Source organism: Epinephelus fuscoguttatus, linkage group LG19 (genome assembly GCF_011397635.1).
Source record: "Epinephelus fuscoguttatus linkage group LG19, E.fuscoguttatus.final_Chr_v1".
NCBI lineage: Eukaryota > Metazoa > Chordata > Actinopteri > Perciformes > Serranidae > Epinephelus > Epinephelus fuscoguttatus.
In genome coordinates, this window is record NC_064770.1 from 13,461,493 (window position 1) to 13,475,809 (window position 14,317).

At 41.7% G+C, this 14,317-nt stretch overlaps 1 protein-coding gene across 1 annotated transcript in view; it reads right to left on the reverse strand.

Annotated features, from left to right (window-relative positions):
* Nucleotides 1–2,068: 2,068 nt before the first annotated feature.
* ngfra (nerve growth factor receptor a (TNFR superfamily, member 16)) overlaps nucleotides 2,069–14,317 on the reverse strand; it is a 38,602-nt gene continuing 26,353 nt past the window's right edge. The window contains exon 6 of the mRNA XM_049562139.1: nucleotides 2,069–6,645. Within this exon, the coding sequence (XP_049418096.1) occupies nucleotides 6,593–6,645 (53 nt within the window). The 3' untranslated portion in view covers nucleotides 2,069–6,592. The remainder of the gene's footprint in view (nucleotides 6,646–14,317) is intronic.

Here is a 14,317-nt window from a genome sequence, read left to right on the forward strand (position 1 = left end):
GTGTGCTGTGGTCTGATGAGTCCACATTTCAAACTGTTTTTGGAAATGATGGACATCGTGTTCTCTGGACTGAAGTGAAAAAGGACCATCCATTATTTTTTACTTGTGCGTCTTCTGTTGACTGTGACCAGTATTATCCCAGGATCTGTCTGAAAGACTGAGGGTCAGTCATAGAGATAGGAAAACATTTTATCCACCACATATCCACCCACAAGCTTCATTAATTCTTAGCTGCTTGCAGCCTGCAGCCTCTTTGATTAAAATCCAGTTTTGGTTGTTTAGCCAGTGTAAGGCTACAGCCATCCCCCGCAGTCGCACAGGACTCATCATCGGTGGGGTGTTTTTCCCGGAGCTTCATGTTGTTGTGCTGTTGGTCATAGTAGTAGGTGTTTCAAAAGGTTTGAGGTTGTGTTATTTCGCACTGGAAAGACTCGTAGTGTCACTACCTGGATCAGTGATGTTGTCATCTTTCATCCCAACAAAATAAAGTAATCAGAATGTTTCAAGCCACTGAGGGTAAGCATTTCTGTCTTCCAAGCAAGCTGGCTGCTTTGCATGACAATTATGAAAATGAATTCCAGCATGTGATACATTTTTTGATTTCAAATCAGTAGCGGGGTAATAACAAAAGTAACATAGTGACAAGTTGTGACTCAGAAAAGTAATATTATAAGTGAAACGCTTTACTGCACAACACTGATTTAAACCCAATATTGAACTGAAGGAATAGTTCAACATTTTGGGACATAATGCCTGTTCTCTTTCTTCCGAGAGTTAGATGAGAAGATTTATATCACTGTCATATTTGTACAGTAAATATGAAATTAACTTCAGCAACTAATTACTTTTTTTTTAGACTGGAAACAGGAGGAAACGGCCAGTCTGCATCTGTCTTCAGATTATGTGTTGGATTATTTCTTGTTTTTTCGACACTTTTGGGTTACCAGGCAATAAGCCATCATTACTTTTACCAGAGACTGTCGATAAACCAAGACAACCGAGATATATCTGTGCCGTGGGTTTTACCACTCCCCAGTCCCTTCAGGAGAACAGGGGCGGCCCTTAGTCCATTTATTCCAATGGGGAAAGTGATTGTGTGTACAGATTAGGACTATTTTCTTCGCCCCATAGTTATTGAAGTAAATATTGGACCCATAAGCCCCAACCCTTCTAAATATTCTGATGCTGAAATTTCTTTTCAGACGGACATGTCAGGAGAAATTTGTTTGAGACATTCTTCTGTTTAGCAACACGCTCCCACGGGATCTGGCAACATCTGACACGATCTTACACTTGGCTGATGTGAGACATTAAGCTAGCAGATAAAAACGAGCTGAAAAATTAGAAACAAACATTAAATTTATACTGTATGTAGTGTTGTATTGTTTTGAGTCTGATTTCATTCATCCACACAATGTTTACTATACTTCCCAATGAGGCAATGTGGGGGAGAGACGCCCACGCCCACGCCCACGTAGAAGACCAGAAGTGTATACCATTGTGTACCATTGGCGCAGTAAATGCAGTATCATTTGTTATTCACTATCTTTGCTTGTCCCTGAAAAGCCTTAAGTTAGAACAGAAAAACAGAGTGTTGTTGCTATGGAAACAGTTCACCGTCTAGTCAAGTCACATTGGTGTAAACTGGCATGTTTCAAAACATTGCATACTGGTACATTGCAAGTTGTTGCAAGTTTCAGCTCTAGCTTTAGAGGTGCTGGTAGGCCAGGCTTGCCGTTTCCCCGTTTTCTGTCTTTATGCTAAGCTAAGCTAACCGGCTGCTTAATATTTACTCAAAAGAAAGAGTATTGATCTTCTCACGTAACTCTCAGCCTAATAGCGAATAGGTATATTTCCCAAAATATCAAACTATTCCTTTAACACATTTAAAATCAGATTTCTTTGTGCATGTAAACATAAGCCCTGTTATAAAGACATCGCTGTTGCTACCTTAACGCGGCTAAAGGCATGATATACCTGCCTTGATCAGGCAGTGTAAAAGGGGCTAGAGTTGTAGTTCATCTACAAAGACAAACTGGACACGTAATGCAATGACATCTCTGTTTATTGTATTATAGATGCTCATTTCATTTGCACACTTTTGGTTTTTTTTACATTTTATAGTGTATTTTTGTATCTTGTATCAACTCTAAGAAATTCACATTTACACAATGCATTTTACATTAGTAGGTAAGTACAGGTGACATTCCGCTTGTTTGGGAGCAGGTCCTGATCTGTCTAAATCAAGTTTGTAGCAATATCACAGAGAATCACAGTGAACCTCCCCATTGATTTCATGTTACGGCAGATTACATGTCTTGTCGCCTCTGAAATGGAGGTACATAATGAAACTTGCTGTACATGCAAAAACCTCTGCACAGTAGAGCTGATTCCTATTGACTAATAGCATATGTGAGTTTTAGATTAGAAGTCTCAGGTGGCATGTATATGTTTGGTAATGCTACATGACCCTATTAGTCGCCAGTATTTATAGCTTGTTTACATACAGTATGTCTTCATTGGCAACCTATTTGTCTCTCTATATAAGTGCCAGGTTTATACAGTTTGCTTGAGTCTCCAAAGTTCATCTGACTTTTGTTTTCTAAAAACCTTCATTAGCTCTCAAAATATCAAAGAAATTCACATAAAACCATAAAATAAGAGGAAAAACTGCAAAAGAAAAATATATCGTCAAACTTCTGAACTGAAAGACACCTGACACTGTACACAGGCACTTGAACTGTGGTACACTCTTTGAGTGCATTCATTTTACATCTAATAAGTGCTACAAAATAACATATCCGTTAGAAAAAATACTGACTCCAAAGGTTGTAATACTATTCATAATATAAACCAACAGGAAAACATAAAGACAGTTTCACAACAACAGAATGAGGGCAAACTGAAACCTTATTCTTGAATGTGTCTTGCATATTTTTCCGTTTTTAACAGGGATGTACATTCTTACACTGTGTGTCTGACTACTTCACAAGCTGCAGGAGAAGGAGAATGAGTCGCTTCAGGGTAGATGAGTGCGCTGTTTGAGGGTCGATTGGGCCTCAGGGGGAGACAGAGTCGAGGAGTTTCTTTTCTTTAAATCAACACTCCGGTCACTCATACTGTAGCAGCGTCCGCTTTAATGTCAATGCCACAGCAAGGATCAGGATGAATCACACCAGCTCTCTTGGTGGAGGAGTGAATCATACACTGTCGCTCTGTGTGTGTGTGTGTGTGTGTGTGTGTGTGTGTGTGTGTGTGTGTGTGTGTGAGTGGTCACATGTCTACCATGCATGCACACATCGACTGAGGGGCTGTGAGCAGAGAACAGCAGTGTTATATGTTTTTCCATTCATAACGCTGCAGTGATACAAGATGAATCACAAGTGAAGAGACCACAAAGTTTAATTGTCTTGAGATGTTGGTGACCGTGTGACCGATCCCCGCAGCATCACATCGGATGTAATAACTCACTTTTCCTGTCTGCCTGACATTTTTTTATCCATCTGTTGCTCACTAGATTCTACAAGCTCTGCTGAAAAGCTAACACATCTTATTTCTCCTTTGAAATAATATTTTGTAGACTTACTTCCTGTCTTTGTGTGTTTTCAAGAGTTGCATGAGAAGATTGATACCATTCATCCAGGGGTTGTAGTCGGCATTAGGGATGTCAACAGTTAACTCTGAATCCGTTAACTGCCAAGAATGTTTTTGACCAGTTTTGCCTGTCGGTCTATAGGTTAATTTTACTACTCTTTAGTTTACTGCACTGCACACCAAAGGGGTCTGATGGGCGCTAACTAGCTAGTGACACCACTCCTTTGGCGATTGCCACTTCTAACACCATCCCAACCCTTTGGAAATACAGTAGCCATCCTTCTGTGTGGTGACCATGTTTCCGCAGCAACATCCTATCACTAGGATGGCGTAACTAGTGGCAATTGCCAAATGAGCAGCGCCACTAGCTAGCTCCCACCCAGCCTAGTCAGTGGACCGTGCAGAGCAGACAAGGCTAACCTTAGCTAACAATTTGAGCGCAGGGGCAAGCTGGCACTATATTAAAGCATGCTAATGCAGCTAGCTTGCTGTCTGACAGCAAATCAAAATAAAAAGCAAGATATTTACATCACAAAACATTAAAATTTCACCACCTCTAAATGGATAGCACTTTGAAATGCAGAGCTAAAGTTAACTGAGTTAATGCAGCGCCGGACTAAAAGGAAAGGTCCCTTGTATTTCATGTAATTCTGCGCTTTTTCCATGAAAAAACTCCTTGGTCCCTGGTTGATGGATGTTGGGCTATCGAAAGCAAAATTAACTAAAACCGACATCCCTATGCAGTATATAACTCAGTGGTTTTTGTATTAAATAAATGAGTTGTAACCAGGCTAGCTTTCCCCCTTGTTTCCAGTCTTTATGCTAAGCTAAGCTAACCAGCATCTGGCAGGAGCTATATATTTACTGTACAGGCTTGAGAGTGGTATCAATCTTCTCATCTACGTCTTAGCAAGAATGTGACTGAGCATATTTTCCAAAATGGCGAACTGTTTCTTTAAATTCATCAGAGTCTTAGTCACGTTGGATCCAGCTAACACATATCAGTCTACATTTTCTTTTTCTCAATAAAACAGCTGCTTATAATCTATACCTGCCTGCCTACCTACTCTATCATACATCTATAGGTGGTTAACAGAAATCCTCTATGAATCTCTTGATAATCTTTAGTCACATCACAGCAAAAGGGACCCTGAGAAAGTACGTGCCCCTGTAGGAATGAACGCTAAAGCAGTGCAGTCAAACTCCGCTACAGTATACTTCTTTTACAAGATATCTGTGTCGACTGCTTTTACAGTTACTGCGAGCGGCAGGAGGGAGGCAGCATAAAAGTGGTCCTGTGTGATAAAAGGTGCCACCCTGCCTTGCAGCTAAGTGCTTTTATATCACCATGGTGATATAGTAAATGTCAGTGGCCTCGGACTTAGATAAGGGATCTGTAATGTCATGCTGAGGCTTCAAAGAGTGTCGCCCCTCTGTTGTCCGCAGCGTTAATCCCAATGAGAAGTGACTGAGCCGAGGCGAGCCGAGGGTAAATGAAGCTGAAACCCTGAGGTAATTACTACCTGCCTGTCAGGACGTCTCTCTAATGGGCCCTGTGTTGACGTGAGCGCCGCTGCCGATGCATTAGCGCCTCGGCACTGTTTATCAGACTCTATCACGCAGACAGAGCTGTACGCAAGACTGTAAGAGTGAGTTTGTGGAGGGTGGTGGTGTCAGCAAGCTGAGGATGGTGAAAGCCTCTGAGGGGTGTCCCAATTTTCCACTCAGTAGGCGTAAAGAATGACAGATGGGATTCCTTTCTGCACATTTTTTCAGTAACAAATTCATTTAAGCATCTTTTTAACGAGCAGCTCTGCATACTGGGTCACTAAGTGATGATGTCATTCGAGGGCTTCGCTTCCCCTCAGACATCATCGCAGTGAGTCAGCAAAGCTCCACAGTCCAGAGATGTTTCTCTCATGCTGGCTCCATAGAAGACGTGAGGGTACCCTGCTGAATCACCATGTAACTGGAGCCACAAAATGAAAGTAATGCACCACAAACAGGAGACAAACATTGGGGTGTGTTACATTATGAGCATGAAATTACTGAAACACAATCTCTGGAGGTGCTGTGAGGGAGTCTGTGTATGTGGAGAGTAGGAAGAAGCATGTCACCGAGGAAAAAATAGTTGATTACCGAGCAGGCTGTGCAGCAATCGACCTTTCTTCCCTAAATATGAGTCACTTGCATCAGTCGGTTCAGCCAATCTCAAACAATGACGCAAACATTTTACAAGACAACATGCCATGAAACGTGTCTGTGGTTAAATGATAAAAGAACAAGGAACTTCAGAAGAAGTTCGGGAGTGACTCACGGCTCCCCCGCTGTTTTTTGTATCGCAGATGACGACGGGGGTCTAATAGAGTGAATCCTATGGAGAGAGACAGAGGATTATCTGAGAGTGGGACGCCACAGAGAAAGATGTGAGAGGGGGAAAAAAAAAGGCCGGTCTCTGAGGAAAAAGGTCTCTTTGATGCAAACGCAAGAGTAAGAGGAGATAATGGAAAACCTTTCTGCCTATTTACCTTTCAGGCACATATGTTTCATGGCGAGTGATTGTGGAATTAGAGGAAATCTAAAGCTTAACAAGGGGCTGAGGAAACTAAGTTGGCAGTTAGTGAGAATTATGTCAATATTAGATACTGGAATAGTCAGTTAATACGAAATGCACCGGCATATACAATGATTATGTATCTGCAGTGGCATTAGTACACATAGTAGTTGATATTGCCGTAGAGGTCCAGGCACACTGATTGATAGAGTTGGACTCTATATGCAGGGATGAAGAGTCAGACTGTGGCCCAAAGGTGCTGGGAGGTCCATACAAGTCAAGTCTTTGCTCTGTGGCCACTTCAGATATGAATCAGAGTCAATTTTACATTCCCATGTGGCCCCCCCCTTCCCCCCTGCTTTCTATTTGGTCCACGGTTCAAGTCCCCACTCTCTTTTCCCTGTCTTCAGCTTTGACGCCTCCTCTTCTTCCTCTGCCTCTTCCTCAAACTTTAGGGGGAGGCGTGTCAGGCTGGGGGCCGCCATCCACCCTCACCACTGTGGAGAGAAAGGAAAATGAAATATGTCACGCTCTTGAAGAGGACACAGGTGATTTGTGGTGATATTTAAATCAGTCATGGTTCTTTCTTTTTTTTTTTTTTTTTAACATGAAGCTTTTTCTTATTCGCACAATTATGCATATTCTTGTACCAACACAGTGTTCTGGTGTCTTCCACTGAGCAGCTCCACTATAGTAAGTGGGAAGCCCTGTGATTAAGGGCACCTTGATTACTGAGCAGTCACGACAATGTTGCGAGGGCTGGTATTGTGTGTCTTGGACAGATTTTGTCAACAGGATGGCATCAGAATCACATATGATGAGGTGACAAAACTTGACAGACGTGTAGTTGTGATCAAGATAAAGGCCAAGTTTGAAGATGGGTGTGGTCCAAGCAAGTGCAGCAGAAGTAGGGAAGGGCCATAACCCCTCCACTTTACCCCCCTGGCCCACAGTTGCTGTAAGTGGCGGATCACTGTGTTGCAGCTGGTGTGATCACATCATAAGATGATGTCTAATTTCTGAATGTTTTTCATTCATTTCTCAGAGAGATTATAGCCTATCCACCAAAATACTGTTCGTCCTGCATGGAAAAACTCTACACCCCCTGATTATCACACTTTTCCCTGCAGGGGGCCCTGTGGTGTCACTCACTCATCTAAACCTGTTAAACCGGAGTCATTAGCACGATGAGGATGGGAGACAAATGCTCTCTTTTCCCACAAACCTCTTAACCTGTTGTCAATTGAGGGAAGCCATGGAAACACCTCAGGAATGCAGAGGCGTTTCTGAGAGGACCCCCGAGTCCGGTGGGTGTTTTCTCGTCTTTATCAATGCATCCTTGTGCCAGGGAAGTGTAGTACAAGAGGGTTTATTTTAAAGCTGTAGAAAAGGGGGATTTTTTTGTGTGGACTTACAACGTCATACCCTCCCCCTGTTCTCATTCCTTTTCCCTTCCTGAAAATCTTTTTTTTTTTCGTACATTTTTCTGTGATACACTTGGATTGCTACACGCTGCCACTTTGCTCGCCGTTTCTCCCCACATTGATTCTATCCAGCGACGGCCACAGTCCATCGCATTCCTCTCCCTTCCTTCCTGTTTAAACAGACAGTCTACAGGCATCAGCAGTGACAAAGAGCAGAGAGACACTGATCCTGGCCAGCGTACAGCCATCTGTAACACACACATGCTCAGGCATATGAACAGTGGCTTCCACCTGCACTTCTACCTCCATGCAACTGTTTCATTGCACTTCATTTCGGAGGCAGCCGTGATAATACCAGCCACATGGCTGTCCGATGTTCTCCGTCCAACCTCATTCCAAGAATCAGTACAAGCTGTCTTTCACTGAACCACTTCAATCTGTTCTGAAATGTGAACTTGCAGCAAATCATGCTACGGACTTCTTTCTCATTCTTTCTTTTTTTTAATCAGCACATTCAGGCCGTCCTGATTGGACCCTGTGCCACGATAAAAGCCTTTAAATTTTGGTGATTGGGATTGAATTTGAGATGGCTTCATGGTAATCACAAGAACTCCCAGGGAAAACTTAACAGACATTGTGACTATTTTTACTAATTTGAAAATATATTACTTGTTTTGTTCGTTTGCTTATCGCTCCCTGGGGGCCAGCGGGACGTTGCACAACTTATTTTATTACTTTTCCATTTAAATGCCCAAATTCCATGAACAGATAATGAGCCGCTGGGCACAGGCACATATAGGGCACCTCCACTAGAGCACCAACCCCTTCACTCGCTGTCATTTTGCATCTGTCTCAGGGGTATTGTGTAAGATACTTGTTACTCTCAAAGGCCCTGAGAGCTTAGCTTCTACAATGAGTGATGGGATCCTACGTGGACACAGTATTTTCTGCCAATTAGTTTTGTTTATTTAAACAGAGAGATTTATGTATTTCTTTTGTCTCTGTGCTCGTCTCGCTGGTTTGAGTCACATTCGTCAGATCTGTGAACAAGCAGCATAACATTATCTTAAATCTACTTCCCAAATGCCTCCATGTATTTTCCTTTAATTGTATTTTATTACATTTTCTGCAGCTGTCAAATATAACAAATTGCTTCACTTGTTTGATGTAAGTTTACTGTTATCTAAAATATGTACGATGTAGCGTTATGATCAAAAATAGATCCTAAATAAATATTTGATCAGACTCGACAGATTGTAAAGAGTCAGTAGGAATTAACGTGATTAGGACTGGGGCTAAGTTTTGTGACTTTACAACAAGAAACGCTCCAATAACATAAATAAAAATTAAATTTGGTGATCGTTTTTTAGCCTTCTCAGCCACCAGAGCTTGGTAACTGTAAATATAAATACAGCACAAATGCTAAAAAACGGTGTTTCAAACATTAGCATCATTTTTTAATCTGTTATCACACTACTGTTTAATGTCCACAGTTCCTCAGATGTCCTGGGACTGCAAACATGTGTAGTGCCTGAGTCACTAAGCTCTGGCTTTGGCGTTCTCGAGGCCCCATGGGTGTGTGCACTACAGGCCAGCTCCATCTCGGCCAAAAATAATGAGAAAATATTTGATTTCTATCACCTCTAAAAGAACAAAGGAAACTGATATCACTTGTGTCTCATGTTGTTGTCACCCAACGGTGATGGGAATACTTCCACATGGAGAAGTTTTATTAAAACTCCTTAATGTGAGAAATTATGACTCATACATCCTTTTACTGAAATTGCATTAGTAATTTTTTTTCTACATGACTCAGCTATATTATCACTGTAACTTGCTGCTAGATAATGTTGCACTGTGAATGTGCTGTTCAGCTCCCGCAGGTCCCTCAGGCTCTCGTCCTACTACCACCCCTCGATAACTGTTAATTGTAGTGCTTTGATAAAGATCCTTGTCCCTCAGGGTTTTCAGTAAGGCTTATTTTTATCATAATTTCCTTGTGGCAGTGCTCTCAAGATAATTCAGTTGGTCTCAAGACCACTTTTTGAAGGTCTTGTCTTGGAATCGTCTGCATGTTTACTCACTCTTGTCTCGGTCTCAGACAAAGAGGACTTGGGATTGTATTTCAGGACCAGTCAAGACCAATACTGAGAGGATATCACTAAATTGCATGTGCAAAAAAGGATTGTAAAGTGATTTTTAGCTCCTTAGTGTTTTGTTGGTATTTGTTTGCACACACAAACTTCATCTCTGCAATGCCTTTTGATTTTTTTTTTTTTTTTTTAAAGATATTTTTATGGGCAATTTTTGCCTTTTAATTGATAGGATAGTGAAGCGTGAAGGGGGGAGAGAGAGGGGGGGGAGAGACATGCAGCAAAGGGCCACAGGCTGGAGTCGAGCCTGGGCCGCTATGGCAACAGCCTTGTACATGGGGCGCCTGCTCTACCACTAAGCCACCAATGCCCCCCTTTGATTATTTTATCATGACATTTCTCATGGTACACTTACACATACACATATATAGTATAAGACAATAAAAGAGGTGAATGAAGAGGAATTGTTTTAATGCAAATGTGGATATTTCAGAACAATTTGAGGATTGAGTTTGTCTTGCATGTTCCACATTTTATTGAACGTAGGAGTGTAATGCATTGAGGGACTCACACTGGTTTAGTTTTGGTCTTGACTTGATCTCGATACACTCTGCTCTTGGTCTTGGTTGAGGTGGGCTTGACTATAACTCTAGATGCATTTACATTGACCCTACAGCAATATTCCACAATTAATCATGATAATAATCCAATCAGTCTAAAGTGACCGGCTCAATCCGACCACATTAGAAGGGGTGGAGTAAACATTTGATGTTTGGCCTGCTTGGGGGTAAGTTTAGGTGATGTACCTGGTGCACGTGCCACACGACAGGCTGCAACTGCTGTTTTCTACACGCCTCCCTCTGCTGATTTTGACAAAGAATTGTTCATAAATACAAAAAGAGCTAGTGCTATGTTCTTATGTGAGTGCTCTGATTATAAATGTATTCTTTGATTTTTAAAAAGTTGCCTTATGTAACATTGGGACAGGATGATAATGAATTAAACCAAAATGTGTAAAAGAACCAATAAAAGAACCGATACCGTTAGCACTTATCAATACTACGGTCTTTGATGATTTAGCCCCGGGGCTAATTTAGTACCAGGTTTCGGTACCCATCCTTAATCAAAATACAAACAAAGTGAAGCTCATAGAAATGAAATAAAGTTTGCAGCCACACTGGCACTAAAGTGCACAACACTGCAAGTGTGTGTTCCACCAATCAGCGTTCTTCAGCACACAGCCCCGCCCCTCAAGAATTCTGGGGGATCCAAAAAGTACTACCCCTCTACTACGTACTTTCTTTAGGGAAAGTTTGGGGTTGAGGGAAAGTTTTTTTCATCCAGTAATTTCAGTGGAAACGTGCCAAGGTTTTTCAAAATCCCGGGTAAATGATAAAAGTTCCTGCGGTAGAAAAGAGGCTGTTGTTGCTACAGGCTGAATTGTTGTGTTGCTAGACATAACAGTAACCCACCACCACTGGTAGCAGTAGCTTCATAAGAGACATTTATGACTCATCAGTAAATTGTTGCTTCTATGGATAGTTTGCATGTGGAGTGTTTAGGGGACATCTGTAATTTGCAGCTACAACATAGCCACAGAAAATTGTTTTAACAGGTGGGATCACTTCGTCTCCTTCTGTCCTTGAATGAATTGAATTTTCTCAAAGTGTGAAAAAAAAACTTCCTCCACTTCTGTTATATTTTCAGCAGATCAGACAGCAGGCGGAACCACTTTGCACGAGTCATAAAAGTTGCATTTGATTAAATGTTTTGGATCATGTAGGATCATATTGCTTTATTCAGCGTCCATGTAAATAGTTGAGTTGGAATCTCTAATCAGAATGATTTCAGTCAGACTGAAGAAATACTGTCTGTGTAACCACAGCTACTGCCTTGTGGCTTTCAGATGAAAACTACTGATTTAACTGTTTATTTTGGTGAACAGCAGTCTGTGTTACTGAAAATTCAGGGGCATACGCCTGCTTCTCCGCAGCTTTCAGTCACTTTTAAAGTTCAAACGCCCAAATTTGTACCCCGTTTTTGCCAAAATCAAGATTTCTGCAGTAACCCTCCGTAATCTGGCTTTGTAACTGACATTTGCCTTGACTCCATTCTATGTAGACTGTGAGGTCAAACACAGGACAGGGATGCACGGATGGGCGATGTGAGTGAGGGCTTAGAGTCTTGTTTAAATTTTAAACACATTCAATATGCAGGAGTCAGAGGGGGAAGCAGGCAGCAAAAGAGGTTGCGTGGGGGGGCAGGGAGGGGTGCTGCACAGATAGAAGGTTCTTTTTAATGGAGATGAGCAGACAGAAATGAGGCCGAGCGCTCTTCATGTCGGAGCTCTCACCCTTCACCAGTGACTCATGCAGGGAATACCCTCTCTGAATGTTGTCAGTCAAAACAAGGGACATTTTCATTGCTCTATTTCTCTTTTTAAAGGCTTATTGGACTTGTTTTGACTGGAGGTGTTCCCATTATTTTAGCCGGCAGTGAAATAAGGTTCACTGGCAACAGGAAACCCCCCTGCGATTATCATGGATTTATTGTGCATATTCTCACCCTCTCGCGTACTTTAACAGAGCCAGTTGGTTGTGAAAGAACCAACGGCCCCCAGCACGAGAGAATTGCTGCCTTTTTTAATGGCTTCCGCACCCGCAGACGGTGCTAATGCCAATTAGCACGTGCTAAACGCTGGCACTGGATCAGATTTTGAAAAGGCGGCGAGACCAGGCCTGGATCCCGTCTCGTAACACCTGCTAATGAGCCAATCAGTTAGAGAGGCGACAGGGTTAACAGGCCAGTCATCTTCTCAATGAACCAATCCCAAACTGTTCCTCCAAAAGAAATTCCTTCTTTTCTTCGACATGCAGCAGGCTTTGCATTTGTTGAGTGGGAGGATGGAAAGAGGGACTCAAACAAAACACAAAAACAAAATAAGCTTTTCCCAAGCCTCATTAGAATGTAATGGGTATCCCAGAAAGGACACAGTGATGTGGATTATTTAAGGGAGGATTTATCAGCTGTTTGGCTTGTTAGCACATTATTATCCCCGTATTACCATTTTGGGGACTTTGACATAACTCACAATAAGACTAGGACGGAAATATATGAGATCCTGAGAGAGAGAAAGTCTGGGAGAGAAGCATGAATGACTGAATGAATAACAAGATCATGACTGAACTTGAGACTCTCGGGTTTTTGAGTATAGATCGAGAGAGCGCTGGTTTCATCTCTTTAATGTAAGTGCTATTTGAGTATTGAAGGAAGGTAGGCAGCTCTGAGGTCGCATCTCATTCCTGCAGCACATGCTGTATTCTCCAAGCTATTTAAAGGTTATCCTCCTTTTGTAGCAACTCAAAATGCACCTAGGCACCTAGTGTCATCTTTTGTGTTCGTACCCAGTGGTGGGCAGTGAGTGAAATCCCCAGATCACATGCATTGACGACTTAAAGATTTAAAGAAAGTGTAATTGGGTGAAAGGATGATGCTGGTGGCCATCTTTTTTTTCACTGTCAACAAATCCCATCAAAGGAGCAAAACAATACAATTATCCGACCAACAAGTGCAAACAAGTTGTAGCTGAAACCTGTTGTGACTCCACTGTAATCGAGGAACTGTTAAAAACTATTATTTAATTTAACTCTACATGCACAATCATGCCCTCATAAATTGTTAACCTTAGGCGCCAGATGATTTCGTACACAGAACCACCTGAGAATCCGACATTGGAAACAGTTTGGGAAAGGGCAGGCACGTGACTGGATGTAACATCTGTCAGTCACTGTCTATCACGGGCGAACTTCAACCAGTCAAGCTGAGCCAGTTTGTAAATTGAAGCCAGTCGGGAGATGAGCGAAAACATGAGGCCGTTGGGAATATCAACAATTTGCTCAGTGATATTGCAAAATTACAAAGAACAACTCTATACAACTGGAATTACATCATATTAACTGAGCATTCACCAAAGGTTAATGGTCTGAAAAGGTCAGCAAACGCATCACAACTCATATGAACTCCTCTCGTGAGCACACACCATCTGAAGGCAACCATACTCTCCAATTCTGACATAACTGCTGCCATATCAGCATGCATTAAAGCCTGTCTTATCATTTACTATTAATACAATTTAATACAAATATATGAATAATTACAAGAGATTAGGGAAGTTGTGCACATTATCTTTTCACTGATAACTGGAAAAAAGCAATAAAACTAAACAATCTGTTTCTCCCTCTCAATGCACTGCACTGAAAGAAGTATATTAAGCTCATGGTAAATTGCTTTATAATAGATCAGTAAAGTGCATAATGCTGTTTCTATCCCTTCAAGCCAGACATGATGTACTGAGTTAATCTCACAAAACCTTTTAGGTTTTGTCTGGCTTGCAAGACTACGTGGCAAAAGCTGTCTCACAGACATGCACCCAAAATACTTCATGAGTCAGAGAGGGGCAAATATAGATACAGAGGAGTAGTAAGGGCAAATATAGATCACACATATGCACTTTCCTCATACATTGCAGTTCTAATATGTGCTGTACACTAAGATAGAAACTGTCAGCAGTATTTTATTTTTAGTATTTTTAGCCTCATATTGAGGCTACATCTCAATATTTGTGATAAGGAGGCAAACTAACACATAAGGCA